At 41.8% G+C, this 15869-nt stretch overlaps 1 protein-coding gene across 1 annotated transcript; it reads right to left on the minus strand.

Annotated features, from left to right (window-relative positions):
- Positions 1–266: 266 nt before the first annotated feature.
- On the minus strand, positions 267–8303 carry LOC132080865 (small integral membrane protein 10-like protein 2A). Its single transcript, XM_059484229.1, has 2 exons — positions 8115–8303; positions 267–6618 (listed from the first exon to the last, which is right to left on the minus strand). The coding sequence occupies exons 1-2, from the start codon at positions 8298–8300 to the stop codon at positions 6598–6600; spliced, it is 207 nt and encodes a 68-aa protein (XP_059340212.1). The 5' UTR covers positions 8301–8303; the 3' UTR covers positions 267–6597.
- Between the last annotated feature and the right edge of the window lie 7566 nt (positions 8304–15869).

The following is a 15869-nucleotide window of genomic DNA, read 5'->3' on the forward strand; positions in this document are numbered from 1 at the left end:
AGAATGCCCATTAATAACTACTGGTGGCTAACATCATTAAAGTAGCTTTGAGTTCACATACTAGATTTCCACGTTCAGGTGCAAGCATTGAGCCCTTTTATCCTCACAGAGGTTTTAAATTTGTTTGGTTTCTGTAAACACACATCTCCCAAATTGTACCTCTGGAAAAGCCACTCCCTGTCTGACTTCACCTTGTCAGAAACACAATCTCTTCAAGTACAATTTATGCAGTGGAAAATTGGAATGAGAAGCACCAAAACTACCTCTTGTCTTAAAAAAAAAGATTTTTATTTCTGTTTTTAAATAGCTTGACAAAACCCATCCATTGGTACTCGGAGTTCAAATGTAAACAGTTACAATACATTACTGCTGTGTATTGATTTTGCACATGAACCTATTTGCAGTGACAATCCATAAGACAAGGCAAACTGAAATGCACTGTACCAAGATGTACTAACTGAAAATACTCCAAAGACTGATCTGTAACTCCCTCCTGTGGTGTGAGTGAGCAGCTTCACCCTCAACAGCTCCTGGCAGCTTGGGGAGCACTCCTGATATTCCAAAGCCTCTCTTCAGGTTTCAAGTCTACTGTGGAAACTTCTCTCCCAAGTTAAAAGTGTCACAAGACATTTTTAAAATACATTCAAAGTTGTAAACATCTTTCTCTGGAACAAAAAAATAAATGGTTTGTGCCAGCCTTCTCCACCTCCCACACTGCAATAAAAAATAATAATAAAAAATATAGGCCCAAAGACCAAGGCCATAGACTGAAATTGTTGTGCAGGGATGACATCACAGTTTACAGGAAGTATTGAGTATCAGCATAAAATTAGTCAGCATCAGGTAGCAGAACACATTTTCAAGAAATGGTTTCACTCAACTTCAAGTGAGTGAATGAATCAGGCACTGAATATTGGATTTCCTTACTTTTAAGAACAAAAGCTTAAATTACATTTAGGTATTATGTTTGATAATAGCTAAAATTGACTACAAACAGAAAATGAAGCACTGATACTTTTGCAAGTTTGGGTTTTGACCACTTTTGCTGTCAGGTTTATAGCATTCTTCCATGAAGAAGGAAAGGAATTTGCAAAACAGACTATACATATATAGAGATCACACAAATAAAATAGACCTTTTCAAGGCAGATTTTCTTTGTGGAAGTCCCTCTGGTCATTTTCTAAAATGTTTTAGCTTTTAAATTGATTTCATCATTAACTATGAAATAACCATCTTAGTCTGAATCTTGTATCACTACTTCCAAAAATACTAAGACAATTGAGATTTTGGGATGCAGTAGAGGATTAATTTCAAAATACAATAGGATTTGCTCTTACCAGTGCAGGCTGGTAAAGGATAGCATTATTCTAGCACTTCTGAAGTTATTACTCTTGTTTTCACACTGTCAGGAGATTGATATCTATGACCTTGTAATTTAAGCATGACAGTTGATCATAAATATCAGTACTTTTATAGGCAACATTTGGTTTATTTTAAAGTTCTAGCAAGTGCAGCTCTTCCTTGAGGATTAGAGGCTCTGCAGTCTAAAAAGGCTTCTCCCCCCACTCCCAGTTACTGGCTGTAACAGAAACAAGTGGCAGAACACATTTTATTCTGTGCACTTTTCGGGGGAAAAAAAAAAGGTTTCAAAATATTCACCTACTCTTTAATGTACTCTTCAATTTTTTGAAAAGTTACACTAAGTTCTAACCTTAATGTGTTTTATAAGCCCCAGATTCTAGCTGCAATTCTCAGCTGTCAGAGATACCACATAGTCGAATTAAATACTGGATTTTAATTGAAGCAGCTGTTTTGAAGAGGAAAAAAAGCAGAAATATGTCACATTGACTACACACTGCTCTGTCAGTAACACCACCTGTCATACACCCTGATGAGAGACTATGGACTCTTACATTTCTACATGGTTTCTGTCAATTTGTTGTGCATAATTAATTACAGGACAATGTTTCTGAGGTGGAACAAAATATCAGCATATGCTTATGCTGAGAAATTATAGTGAGAGAAATATGTGCATGACCAGGCCATAAAAACAAAAGGAGCAACCTGACAATAAGATTATATATTAGGAGAGTACATACAGGCTTGCTTCTTCCAAAAATTAAATGTGTATACCTATAAGGGGCAAAGGTGGAGAGAAGGAGAAAGGAAGCAAACTTTGGCAAAGTTTAAGAAAGTGCTGTCTTTACAATCCTAATAATAACTTAAAAAAAAAAAGAGAGAAATAAACCACAAACAAACAACAAACCACCAAACCTCAAACAACAACACTGAAAAAGCAAAAGGTTAAAAAATGTCTACAGCTGGAACTGTCCCCTGGTCAGGATGATGCAGACACAATAGCTGAGATTGCACTGGCTAAAAACCACATGGAGAAGAAACAGCACCATCTCTACTGCATTTTGCACTGTCAGAAAGTAAATAAGCATTTTCATAAGCATCCCAACATCATACTGTGGTAAAACAATTTTTATCTACATGCAGAGCTCTGTGCACACATTTAAAAGTATATTTTCTTTTCATAGCAGTACACCACATAGTAAATTTTCACTCAAGTGTAACTAGTAGGAAATTCACTTAATATTGAGTATTTTCTTATTTCTTTTCTAATGGCAGAAATAAAACTTTGCTATGTAGTGCAGGAAGGATCTGGACACTAATCAATGAAATTTCAGATAGCACAAGTTGTTTAGTAGAACCCTGACATTTTGCTTAGAAATAACCTCTTCCTAGAGAAGGATGAGAGACAAAAATACAGAAATATGAAGGCAACTCTTGGTTGAGTATAAAGGTCCCTTACCCCTACTAAGAATGTTATTTTTCTGTACTGTAATAATCATCTGAGACAGTCCTAACAGCACATTAACTCAGGAAAGTTTTCCACACTGGACACAGTGAAGCCATGAAACTCCACACAAACCAATTCTTGGCCAAGACACACCTTCCATCTTTTGAGACGAGTTAATATCAAAACATCTGTAGGAAGAGAACAGTGGCCTAAACCACATAGTGTTAGATTTATCTATAATTTCAAAGGATGGATGCCATCCTTCGGGTTCCTTATTCTCCCTCCAGACAGGAAAAGCCATTGAAACATTGCCTCAGTCAGGGCAGCAGTTCTGTTAGTGCCAGAACAGCGCTTTCAATCCATGGCCTCCCCAGGCTTAAAGTGCAGTCTGTTACATGAGATTTTAACATACCAAACTATGCTTTATTTGAATTTCAGAAGGAATGTTCAAGTTAAAATTACCTTTTAGGTTTTAAGCAATAAAATTCAAGGCAAGGTACATAAACTATCTTAAAATGGATTGAATCCACTTACTTAAGTATTCTTTGTATCTTATGGTCAATATACATATAATACACAACAAACATCCATCATTTCACTTAGCTGTATTGTATTTAAAGTGATCCTGTAATAAGTAATGAAAGGCCACACATTCAAACAAGAATTTGCTTAAAACAGGACTGTATTAGCTGGACTGTGACATGTAACACAATTCAATATTCCAAGATCTCCTCCTCCATAGGCTCGTCATCGATAAGGAGAGAACCCTTGGCACTCTGCTGTACACACAGTTAAATTCTAGTTTATTGGTGGTGTCTCTCATGTTTCATTTCCTCCCCTTTGAAATCACCATGAGAAAAAGGTGCATTAAAAACTGTGGTTTTATGCCTTTAGCTACTCCTCTTGCCTATTAACCTGACAATCTCACCTCCAAGTTCTTGTACAGAACTGTGGTTCCCAAATGACACACAGCAGAGAATGTTCCAGGCCAAGCAGTCAGCTGTACAAACAAGGTCTCAAGTAACAACTGCAGGTACAGCTGTGCCAATGGATCCTTTGTACAGGAAGTCCAAGCACTCAAGTTTTGGGTGCAGAACTGTGTTTGTGCACATTTTAAAGTAAGGCTCACCATACATGGAGGGTATGGCTGTACCTGTGGAGCTGCATAGAGATTAATATGGAGTTGCACAACGTTGTCTTTAGCAATCAAGACAGCTTAAACAAGCTCCAACCCCTCCCAGCCTTCATTCTTCTACCCTCAACTCTGCCAAGTGTTTTCTGGGTCAAGATACAGGCAGACAGCAGCTTAACACCGTGACTCCAAGCCACAGACATCTGGGGAAGTGTCTGTTTCTGGTGTTCTGGGATGTCAGATCCACATCACTTCAGGAATCTTGAACCTCTGCAACACCACGTGCTAACCTGTGTTAATACCACTCACTGCAAGGCTGATAAATTACAGCAGTGGAGATGAGAGTGGATGGCTTGACTGAGAGGGAACTGCTGCTGTCAGAGTAATTACTTATGATACATAATCCACTATTATTTTGGGACTTTCAGTCACTTTGTGACAGGTGATTGCATGGTCAAAAGTCTACAAGTTAAGCAATCATTTAAAAGCACACCAGGGAAAAGTTATTTTCTAAATGAAAGTAAGTGGCTTTTCATCTCTTTTAGTATCCAAAAGAAACAATCAGCCAATGGGGATCATGAAAACACAATGTATCACTTCACATAAAAAGTAATATATCTTATTTTCAGCACTCAAATAAGATTTAAAAATTTCAGCACTTCTCTCCCTAAGACTCATAATCAGCATCTTATCTTCATAATCAGGGACTTCTCTACATGTGTGCTAACAGTTCAATAACCACCACACTGGAAAGTACTGGCTTTCCAGCTAAGTTCAGTTCAAACTAAGTACAACATCACTTCTTCTCTTTCCAAGATGAAGCAAGACCAGCTGGCAGAAAGGATACCCAAAATGGATGTGTGAACCACTTTACTCCACATTAAGTCCTCACTTTTAAGTCAGAGTCAAGGGGAAGCTGAAAATGCATCCAAACCCTCACACCAATACCTCCCTCTTGATGTGAGCCTTCAGAGCACATTAAGCTGATCTACAGCAATGCCCCTGCTGAGGATTTTGGACATCAAAGTTTGACCTACTGCAGGATGAGTTTCTCCACTGAAGTGCCACCAGGAGCCTATTCCTCAAATTTCTATTCACCAGCAGCTCTATGGATTCCAGCATCCTTGCCCTGTTCTTTGGCAAACCTGTCCCAAAGCCAAAAGGCCCAGAAGCTGTTACTGTACTTCAGTAATAACAATCACTCTTTCAAGGAAAAAGAATTGTTTTAGAAAGTTGTTTACAGTGTCTATTGTAGCACAATAAAGCTCACAAAGCATTGTTAAATTAGAGCAGTACCATCCTTGGAAAGAACACTGCTGACAGTTATGCTGTATTGAAGACCACCCTCCCAACAGCTTTCCAGTTCAAAGTGTTTTAAGGACTGATACATCAGCTGCTGTTGGTTCAGAGCAGGAATTCAATTCTACAAGAAACAAGTTTCATTGGAAATGGGTATAAATAGTAGTAGCCAGAACACTCCACTAGTACAAACTCTATAGAAAACAAAGTATCTGTGCTAATCAAATCAGGTTCTAGTTTAGTGTTATCAGCAGACCTGCAGAAGTCCCAGATCTGAAAATGATGAAGTTCTTTACACTCAGATGCAGCTATTCCTTCAAAAAAAAAGTCTTCCATCAGCCAGTTTAACTAGCAATTATACAACTATAGTTTTTGCTTCAGCTAATTCTCACTAAAACCCAAACTGTAACCTCGTCTCTCTTATCTTCTGCTAATATTAAAAATAGTCGTTATTCAAACCTCAGTACTTTTTTACCTTCACTACTGCATACCAGAGACCTACTAGTGCAAAAGCTAGCACAGAGTTTACTAGCTGTATGATGTGAAAATTATTAGTCACATACTGTATATTCATAAGCATTTGCTCATATCCAAGTGTTTGCTCTGAAGATACAAGGTTTAAGCAACAAAGGAAAACACATGGTTTCTGGTTGTTTGAGAGTCCCATAGCAGAGTTGTTCAGAGAGGCAACCAGATTAGAACAGGAATCAGGAAGTCCACCAAGCTCCAATACTTTAAAAAATACAAACTGCAATTCATTCTCTTTGCTACTGCTCATTTCTAATTCCAGAAACCACAGGTTTTTATTATACTGCAAATTTCCCAGCCAGAATTGTGCAAAACATAGAAAGTTGTCTCCTGGGCAGCCTGAGCTGAAGTCTCCAGAGATGCTCCAAGCTTCTTCCAGCCAGCCTGTTACTGAAATGCCACCAATGCAGTGAGAAACCCTATGGAGATTGTCTTTCCCAGGAGAAAAATGCAGATGAAATGAATCCTTCCAAGGAGCAGCTGCACTAGAGTTCGTCCCTGCTGATTCACTGAAGCTCAGAGGCATTTCCTTGCCAACAGAAGACAGAGGTATAGTATTAAAGAGAGAAAAATTCCTGGTGTTATGTAATTCTTGTAAACTGCTACTATGATTTTGAGAACTGTCCAACATGGAATGCACGTGTGTCAGATGAGCTGCTGGCTTGTGGTGATCTGGGCCATTGTCACATACTCGTTTCTGGGTAAAATCTTCTTTCTTCATAGTCCTAGAGCACACGAGCACAGCTTTGATGCTTCACAACAGGCTGGATTTGAACAAGAGTGACTGACTCTAGTTGCAGCATACAGCAGAAGCAGCACACCAAGTCACAAGTCAATGGATCTCAATATGGACCTAAAGAGAAAGAATGCAGGAAGTTATTACACTGCTAACCCAGTTTCCTGGTTCCCAGTGTACTGAACCAAAAACAATTAAAAATCTTTCACATAAAGAATAAGCCAGCTACAGAAAGTAACAGTTGTCCCAGCAGACAAGTCTCCCTACAGGCTGCTTGAGCACATCCAGAGGGGTAGGAAGTGTGCCCAAACACCAGCTGCCCGTCTATAGTTTCAGTTTAATCTGCTACAAGCTCTCTTTTGGTGGCAGGCATGAAAGTGAGTCAGCAAAGGAGCAGCCAGAGAGATTCGCTGTGTAACAGCAGCATTTCCCTTCACCAGTGGACAGGCTGGGGCTGATTAGAGGCTTAACATGGAAGGTTACTATTAAAGTAATCCTTAATTAATTAAGTAAACAGAAGTGCAAGCTGAAATCAGGCACACAACACTGGAAATCAACAAAAGCTTCCCGGAGGGAACAGGTCAGACTGGCTGGCCCAGCACAGTTAGCGGGAATCAGCTGTAGCACAAAGGAAAGCTGGTGGTGTTCCAGGAGAGCCATTCTGTACCAACACTGATAACCAGCAAAGGCAAGGCTTTTTCAGCTGCCAGGGTTACCAAGCTACGTGTACAACTCCTGGCCATCTGGCTCATTTTCAAGCTTCAGAATTTTAGGGCAAATCGCAACAACAAAAATAGGAGATGCCACATTTTGACCTCTTCCCATTTCAAATTACCTTTTACAAGTAACAAACCCTAACCAGACTTGTTTTTCAGCCCTTGGCCACTGGCCAGATGTCAAAATTTTCATTACAGCTATGTTTACGAGGAGAAAGAGTGTCTGATCCTGGCTAGAACAGATGTTTGTAGCAACAGCGCACAGCCTGTTCCTGCTGCCAGTTAAGGTAAAAGTAAATCTTTTATTTCATCACAAAAACAATGAAACTCCAACCCTACAACAGGTCAAAGCTGTGTTAGAGAGTTCCAAGTTTTGTAGAAACAGGCTCAAAACAGGAGAGATACAAATTCAATCTGAAGCATCTTCTTCATGCAATAACATTGATATTTAAAACTGTGCATTTTCCGTGCTGCAACTGTTCTTGATTTCAAAAAAACCCCAATCAACCGAGGAAGGAAATTGTTTTCTCTGCTCCTTACAAGGTGTCAGGACCGTGCTATCAAAGTGCACATATTCACGATTTATTCCCAGTATTTAAGTCAGCTATGGCTTAGGCAAAGGCACAGCAAAGCGGCGGGTTTGCTGCTGACGCGCAGAGCGAGCAGCCCAGCGGGGCACTCGCCCCCGGCCACCGGCAAGGGCAAAGCTCCGGGGCTGCGTCCGTGCAGAGCCAAGCGACACTGCCCGGTGACACGGGGCAGGCACAGCCCCCGCCGCGCCGCACCGACGGGCGCTCCTTCGGGGGCGCTCCGCCGTTACCGGGGAGCGGCTGCGAACCGCCCCCGGGCCCGGCCGGTGACACCGGGACACGAGCCCGGCCCGGCCCCCCCGCCCACCTGCAGCCGCACGTTGAGCATCATGGAGGCGACGATGTAGAGGTAGGGGAAGTTGATGCGGAGCTTCCAGGCCAGGTCGAAGAAGATGAGGAGGGTCCTGGTGAGCCCCTTGCAGAACACGCCGTAGGACCTGGCCGCGGCCGACTGGGAGAGCCTGGCAGCGAGTGCGGACAGAGCCGCCGCCATAAACCCGCCCCCGCTCCCGCGGCCGCGCCGCGCCCGGGCGCCGCCGCCGCCTCCCCGCGCTGCGCGTGCCCGCCGGGCGGGGCGCGCGGCCGCGCGTCAGCACCGCGCGTGCGCCGGCCGGGCCGGGCCGGGCTGCCGCAGCGCGCGGCTCTGCTGGATGCGCATGCGCGGGAGGCGGGCGGGGCGGGCCGTTGGAACGGGAGCGGCCCCGCCCTCACGCGCCGCCCCTCGGCCCGGCCCCCGGTGCCGGTGTCGGTGTCGGTACCGGTGTGATGCTTGTGGGGCCAGCACGGCCCTCATCGAGTCCCGCTGCTGGCCCCGCACAGAGCAATCCCCAGGAGTCCCGCTGTGGGCCTGAGAGCGTTGTCCGGACATTTTCTGTCAGGTTTGGTGCTGTAGCCGCTTCCCTGGGGAGCCGTTCCAGCCCCGCCGCCCGCTCGAGCAATGTTCTGCTGCTGACACCCAGCTTTAACCTCCCCTGGGTTACCGCAAAACAACTTGTTTTGTGAGGGCCTGAGCCAGGTGTGCTCTCGGGCCTGCTCAGTGACACCTGCACTGATGGATGTCGTAGAACGATGGAAGGGTTTGGGTTGGAAGGGCCTTTCAGGCCCCCCAGTCCCACCCAGGAACACCTGGCACTGTCCCAGGTTGTTCAAACCCATCCGGCCTGGCCTTGGTCACTGCCAGGGCTGGGACAGCCACGGCTTCTCTGGCAGCCTGTGCCAGGGCCTCACCTCCCTCACATGGGGAATTTTCTCCTAACATCTAAACCCACTCTCTTTCAGTGTGAAATGTCAACGATGGTTTCTGGGTTTGGATGCATTTTTTGTTATTTTGTTTTTTACACTGACATGTGATAAATGAGCCAGCTACTGTCACAAGGAAATGCTTACTTTGCCTTTCAAGCCAATGTTTGAGTTACATAATGAATTAAAAATACACTGTTCACATCTGAGTTACACACAAAATTTTAAAACCGTTTTGCAAACATTTCCTAGGTAGGTCTTTGAGATAAATTACCATCATGACACTTTTCAAGTAGGCAAAAATGTCCCAACAGATGAACAGTTGAGCAATATCATTTTTGGACATGGCCCCATTTTTTTTGCCCTAGGACTGTTCTTTACAGTTTCCATTCAATCGACTTTCAGTAACTGAAATGAAACAGAAAAATCAATACATTGACCTAAACTTCTTATAAAACACTATTTTATTGACACAGAATCGAGCTGATAGAGACAGAATCATTCCAGAGCAGGACATTTAGCAGCTTTACATTACTAATTGGAAAACCATGTAGGATGCACAAAGGTTAAATCAGGAAGCAGATTAACTTTATATTTACCAGTAGATGTCTGCCAGTCTCATTAGTTCTGGCTCCTGTTGCACATTGCAACATGAGTGACACAGTATCGATTTTCAAATCTTGATTAAGAGTAAATTACTTTCTACACTAAAATAGGCAATATAATTACTAAATTAGGTCATAATAACAAGTTAGCATCAGTGTTTATTTGGATCTAATTATTTCATTAAATAGTGAGATTGATAAAACACTCTTTAGCTTTCCAACAAAGAAATTAGCAGATAATGCAATTGAATACCAATTGAAGAGATTTACCAGATTTTGTCACTTGAAGATTTGGAAATTAGCTAATTATTTTGATAGTGAAACTAAACCTCAAAGGCATCCCACACTTCCTCTTTTGATTTCAGCTCTGTCATGGTGGTAAAATCATTTTCAATTTAGCTAAAACACTGATTACTTTATTATGCAGAAACCAAAACTATTGACATGCAATTTGCAGCTGTAGAGATCATTTCCCATCACTTTAATGCCATCATCTCACTTTTCCTTCTCAGCCCTGATTTTTGTTTTTCTGTTGCATCAGAGAACATCTTTATCTTCTCTAAACTGTTCATGTTCTATTTCATTTTACCTAAAATTTTTTCTCAGGTATTCAGATATTCCTCTATTCAAGGAAAAAATGTTGTGACTCAACATTACTGAGTTGTTACATTTTTCAAAGCATCCCCTTAAGCTTTCTCAGTGTATATCCATAATATTTAGTGGTTTAGGTTTATGAAAAAATTCCTTTTTTTGGCCCTGCAGCATGACACAGAACAATCCTTGTCCTTGAGGTCAGGTCTCCAAGAACTAAAAATGACACAGATAAACTGTGAGCAGTGAGTGTGCAAATGAGACAGAGTTTAGGGTTATTCATGCTTACAGTTCTTTCTTTCTGGTGCCTTTTATATCCAAAGCAAAAATTGCATTAACTGATTGCAAAAGCCTGAGTTCAAACAGGCACTTGGAAGAGGGGAAAAGACAAATATTTTAGATTGAATAGAATGAAAGTTCAGTTAAAAAAAAAAAAAATCACCAGAGAATTCCAACAAACCCCTTCTTGTGAGTGGGGATTTCGGGAAAGGAAATTTGTCGTCAGTGTGGTGTCCTGTCTGCTGCCACCCTGCCTTCCTTCCCAGCAGTGACCTGCCAGGACACTCCCAGGCACCCTCAGAGATTTATTGTCCCTGGTGACAAAAGCACGGAGTTTGTGATGCCATTTGAGAGCCCTCCCTCTCCAAAACCTCTCAGAAAATGCCACAACCCACTGGGCTGGCACAACAGGACATGTGCAAGTGACAGTGACACACAGGACAGGGCACTGACAGCAGGGACAGCTCCCACACCAGCTGCTGGGTTATGGCAGTGTTACACACAGAAACACAGGGACAGGTATTTTTAATCAGTTTATTACAGGGTCTCACAATAATTCAAAATACCCAAGTGCCAGCAGTAAGCAGAAATATCCAGAAATACCCCAAAATACCCAGCTGGATCTCTGGGTAAAACAGAAGGTGGTTGATGTATGTCACTGTTAGCCTAGAGTGTTTTACAAACAGAACAATTTTGTAATTTTTATATTTAGGAAGTGGAGAGTAAATCAAATACCTTATTTTGAGAAGTTTTCCTCTTCACCAAAATTGTAACTTTGCAGCTTATCAGTATCAAATCACTGGGGGAAAAACACTGTAGGTTTTCATACAATTTGTATATTCTATTTATGCCAAAATAAGCTATTTTGTATTTATTTATTATATCTATCACTCTTAAAAGTTCTTCAGGATTTCCACAAATGGTGCCAGTGAGTAATAGACTAGAATATATAATCACTTTTTAATAATTGTCTTATTTCTGTAATAAATGTGCATTTCTGTTTCAAGTGTTGACCATGCTATGTGATGAACCCCTGATTTTAATTTCTGGCTTTGATCTCATGTGCTATTTGTCTGGTTTTTGTCTTGCTCTCCACAGCCAGAGAAGCTGTTCAGCTGGGATGTGAGTCACAGCTGTGACAGGAGGAAGTGGGCTTCTTCCCATTCCATCTGTTCTCAGACAAACCAACCACACAAGCTTTGGTCCTTTTTTAGGTCCCAGTTCTGCTGAAGTCCATAAGCTTGTCTGCAAGTCTGGAGCAAAACAAACATTAAATCTTTCTAAGGAAATCAGGGGCCACATCACAGATTGTAGCTTTGGGTTTTATTCGTGTGAAAAATGACTGGACAATGGAAGGCAGCAAAACTAGTAATACCAAATGGGTTTGTGTCATGGTTAAACCTTTATAGCCTTTTTCTTGCTATTTTAAGGCTCCTTCCTGTGAAATGCTTGATGTCAAGCTGGAAGTTGAGGGGCACTTGCAGCTTCCATGTCTGTGTGTTTCAGCAATGCCTCACCTCAGGGCACTATGTGATGCCTATAAAAGGCTTATTCCCATATTTCTGCTGAGGGAGTTAAAGGGGATAAAAAACTGAAGAGAAAAACACAGAGAGAGGTCTCAGGTCCTTGTTTATAAATATATAATGATGCTTCTATTCCAAACGCTCCCAGGCACATACAGGGATCACTGTGTGTAGTCCCATGGCCTTCCACAACAGTGGAAGCACTGTCTGTTACTGCTTGCTGAACCTGAGGGCAGACATCACTGAATGCAGAGCCTGATTTGGTTTTTGTAACTGAAATTCTTGACAGAAGAGAGATTGATCAGAACTACCTAAAGAAAATACAGGACTTGTTTCTGTTTTATTCATGTACCAGAGAAATCATCTATGCTAGAATCACATGAATGGGATGCATTTCTTTTACAATGCTTTATTAATAATGTAAAGATTTACATACTAACTTTTGATTTTTATGCTCCTTCAATCTGTTCTCTCTGATGCAGCAAATGCTGACATTTAAAAGCTGTGGTTCCTTTTTTATTGCTGGCTTTGGTTCCTCTAGAGCAGACTGACTGCTATATTTGAACAGTGTACATATCACATGCAAGTACAGGATTTTTTCAACACTCAGGAAGTTAATAATGCCAGAACTGTTTGCTTGGAATATCTATCCATTACTTGTGGATTAGAATATTTTCTAACATTCATTTTCTGTCATGGTACTTCCCCAAGTTCAGTGAAGATCTCTGAATTTCTTCTACAGCAATAGTGTCACTTTCCCCAATTAAAAATATGTGGTCCATTACCTTGCAAAGAGATGTCAACTAAAGAATTCAAAGATCATTAAGCAAAAAACTTGGAATCTCAGGCAACTGTTAGGTGAGAAGTGATAGCTACTGTCCAAACAGCTGGAATAAAATCCACTGTCTGGATTTAAAAACAGGAGGGCAGAGGGGCTCAGAGAGTGACAGGCCAGAAAGGTGAATAACACCACAGGTGGAACTTGAGTCCAGAAAGGAATTTTGGATGCTCATTGCTGTCTAACATTGACTTCTTTCTGCCAATTACTCTGTACCTAATACCACATCATTAAATACCTGACTTTTGCCACCAACTCAAATTAGGGTCAAGCCTTAATTACAATTCTTACAGACAATTATGTCAGCTATTTTAAGATGTAAAAGCATCTGGAAACCCCATTTTCTCCAGTAAGTTTTCTCTGTTTTGTGTGAGGTTTGGGGGGGTTTGCTTCTGGTTTTAGTAGAAATTATCGAAAGAAAGAAGAGTGCAATATGCTGAAAACTTTATTCCTCCCTCTGACCCTTCACACCTTTGCTTCACATAAAATTGGCTTTTGCACTTTAGTCCAACCCCTGGTTTTCCAGTGACTGTGAATTCCAGTTACAGCTTTTCACCCTGAACCAGTTTTTCCATCATTGTTAAGAACAGAGGGTTACTTTTGCCCTCAGAATTGTACATGCTGTGTCCTGCAGGCAGCTGAACAGAACCCCTGTCAGCTGGAGGTGTCATGTGTGAGTAAGGGAGCACACCTATGAATCACTGCCAGGTGTTCTGCTTGTTTCCCTGTACAGAGTGTACACTGGCTCTTCTCTGCTTCTCTGTGGCTTCATTCATGAGCTGTCAGTTGCAGAGCACAGTAATAATTGGGGATGAAAGATCCTACAAAGGGGGCAATAATTATTGTCTCTGTAATGTTGATAGTCTGTGTCATGGTGAGTAGAACTTTCTGGTATTGCATCAGCGTGATTACCCTGCCACTCCCCATCCACAAAGGAGAATAATCCTCCCTCAGTGCAGCACACACACAATACACACATTCAGGCAGTTTCCCAAACAATCTTAAATAATGATTTCTTCTTGTTGTCTAAGAAAAAGGCTTTCAACAGCAATTGTAATGGTGAGAGAAGACAAGGTGATAGAGCATGGAGTAATATTAAGACTGATCTAAGCCTCAGCTGTATGATTCATTATTTTATCAGAGGTATGGAAAGATTTATAATGGGTTATTTTCACTGCCATTTATTATTTTCTTCCATCCTGCTCTGTGAGGTGCATTTGTAACTATTCTGTATACAACTCAGCACTGCAGTACTATGTATCAAACTGAGAATTCTTCTAATAAGTTGTCTGTTATTAACTTCATTCCTTTGCCCTATGTTTCATCATAAGTTTCTTTTGTTGAACTAATGTTTCAGAATATTCCATGTTGCTCTCTTCCCACTCTCAGGGGAGAATCCATACCTGCAAAGTGTTGGGTATTTGTAGCATGATGTAAGTTATCTTTTTCTCTTTAAAAACAAACACACTGCATACTAGGTAAACCAAAAAAGATGCAAGAATGAAATAAAATGTAGCTGGAATATAGTAATGTTTCACAATAGAATAATATTCATGTATTTTAAGGAGCATATACACAATTGTCTGCCAGGACAAATAAAGCTACTGTAAGAGAGATATCAGCTACGATTTCAAATGCAAAATTTTCAAAAATTCCAAAGGCTTTTTAAATAACATTTGAGGAAATAAATATTTACAAATGTGTGGAGGAAAATTGTCTAAATATGTTGCCATTATCATCATCTACTCAAACCGTAATATTATTTTTAATGACTAAGAGTATTTCTGTTCGTATTTTCTAATGTTGTCAATTATACACCAAATTCAGTATAAAATTCTCAATTTAAAACCTATTTAAACCATGCCCTGTGTTTTAATTTAAGTAATTTTTGACAGTGCAAAACAATTGATCCCAAAACAATAGGGTGGATGAGCACTGAGAAGAACATATGTAAAAAGATGTCTTGTCTCATGTCAGGATCATAAAACAATTAGTGCTGAAGTGTTTTGTCTGCTACAGCCTTCATCCTTGTCTTTGTTGCTATTTTGTAATTATATTGTAAATGCTGCTGTGCCTCTTTTTCATAAAAAAAGCTCTAATCGTCCCTGTGTTATACACTGGATAAAAAAAGAACCGGTGAAGGAAGAGATAGGTGGTGGAAAATCAGAAGCAGTTTCACGTATCCCTGGAATCTTGCCATGTCCTGGGTGTGACATCAGTCAGACACTGGTGGTGCTGCCCTGTTCCTGTGCGGGATCTCTGAGGTCCCGGAGGCTGCAGCAGCAGCCGGGAGCAGCGGGAGCGCCGTGACCCTGCCCGCACCTTCCGTGGTGACCCTGCCCGCACCTCCGGGGCTGATCCTGCTGCTGCCCGCACCTCCCGCGGTCCTGCCCGCACCTCCGCAATCCTGCTGCTGCCCGCACCTCCGCAATCCTGCCCGCACCTCCGCAATCCTGCTCCTGCCCGCACCTCCGCAATCCTGCTGCTGCCCGCACCTCCCCTCGCAGCTCCCTCCTGCGGGCACACAGCGGTGCCATTGGCAGCGGCACAACCTTGGCTTTAACGATACTGAACTTACGTGACAACTCATTTCAGGTTCCGTCTGTGTGAGGGAACACACACATACAAGTGTTGCAAAAATAGCCTTTAGGTTCATAGTGGTAGTTAGGATTTCCTCTCTAATGGGAAATATCTGAGAATTATTTCTGCTCAATGAAAGAAAAATGAAAGGGAGTAACGGTCTTGGAATGCTCTGTCCACTGATGAAGTTGCATTGTGTGGTATCAAAATAACTTAGAAATGTTCTGAAATTAAGAGGTGATCAAATCACTGGAAAACCACCCCTGCTGGTGGTTTCATTCCTCCTCACGTTGCAGGAGCAGTGTGTGCATGGGTCCTCTCCCTACACTTCCTACCAGGAACAGATGGCAACGCAAACAGAGGGAACAGTGCTCCTGTGCATCAGCCCAACCAGGACATGCTCTGGC

This window comes from Ammospiza nelsoni, chromosome 17, assembly GCF_027579445.1.
Source record: "Ammospiza nelsoni isolate bAmmNel1 chromosome 17, bAmmNel1.pri, whole genome shotgun sequence".
NCBI classification, from domain to species: domain Eukaryota; kingdom Metazoa; phylum Chordata; class Aves; order Passeriformes; family Passerellidae; genus Ammospiza; species Ammospiza nelsoni.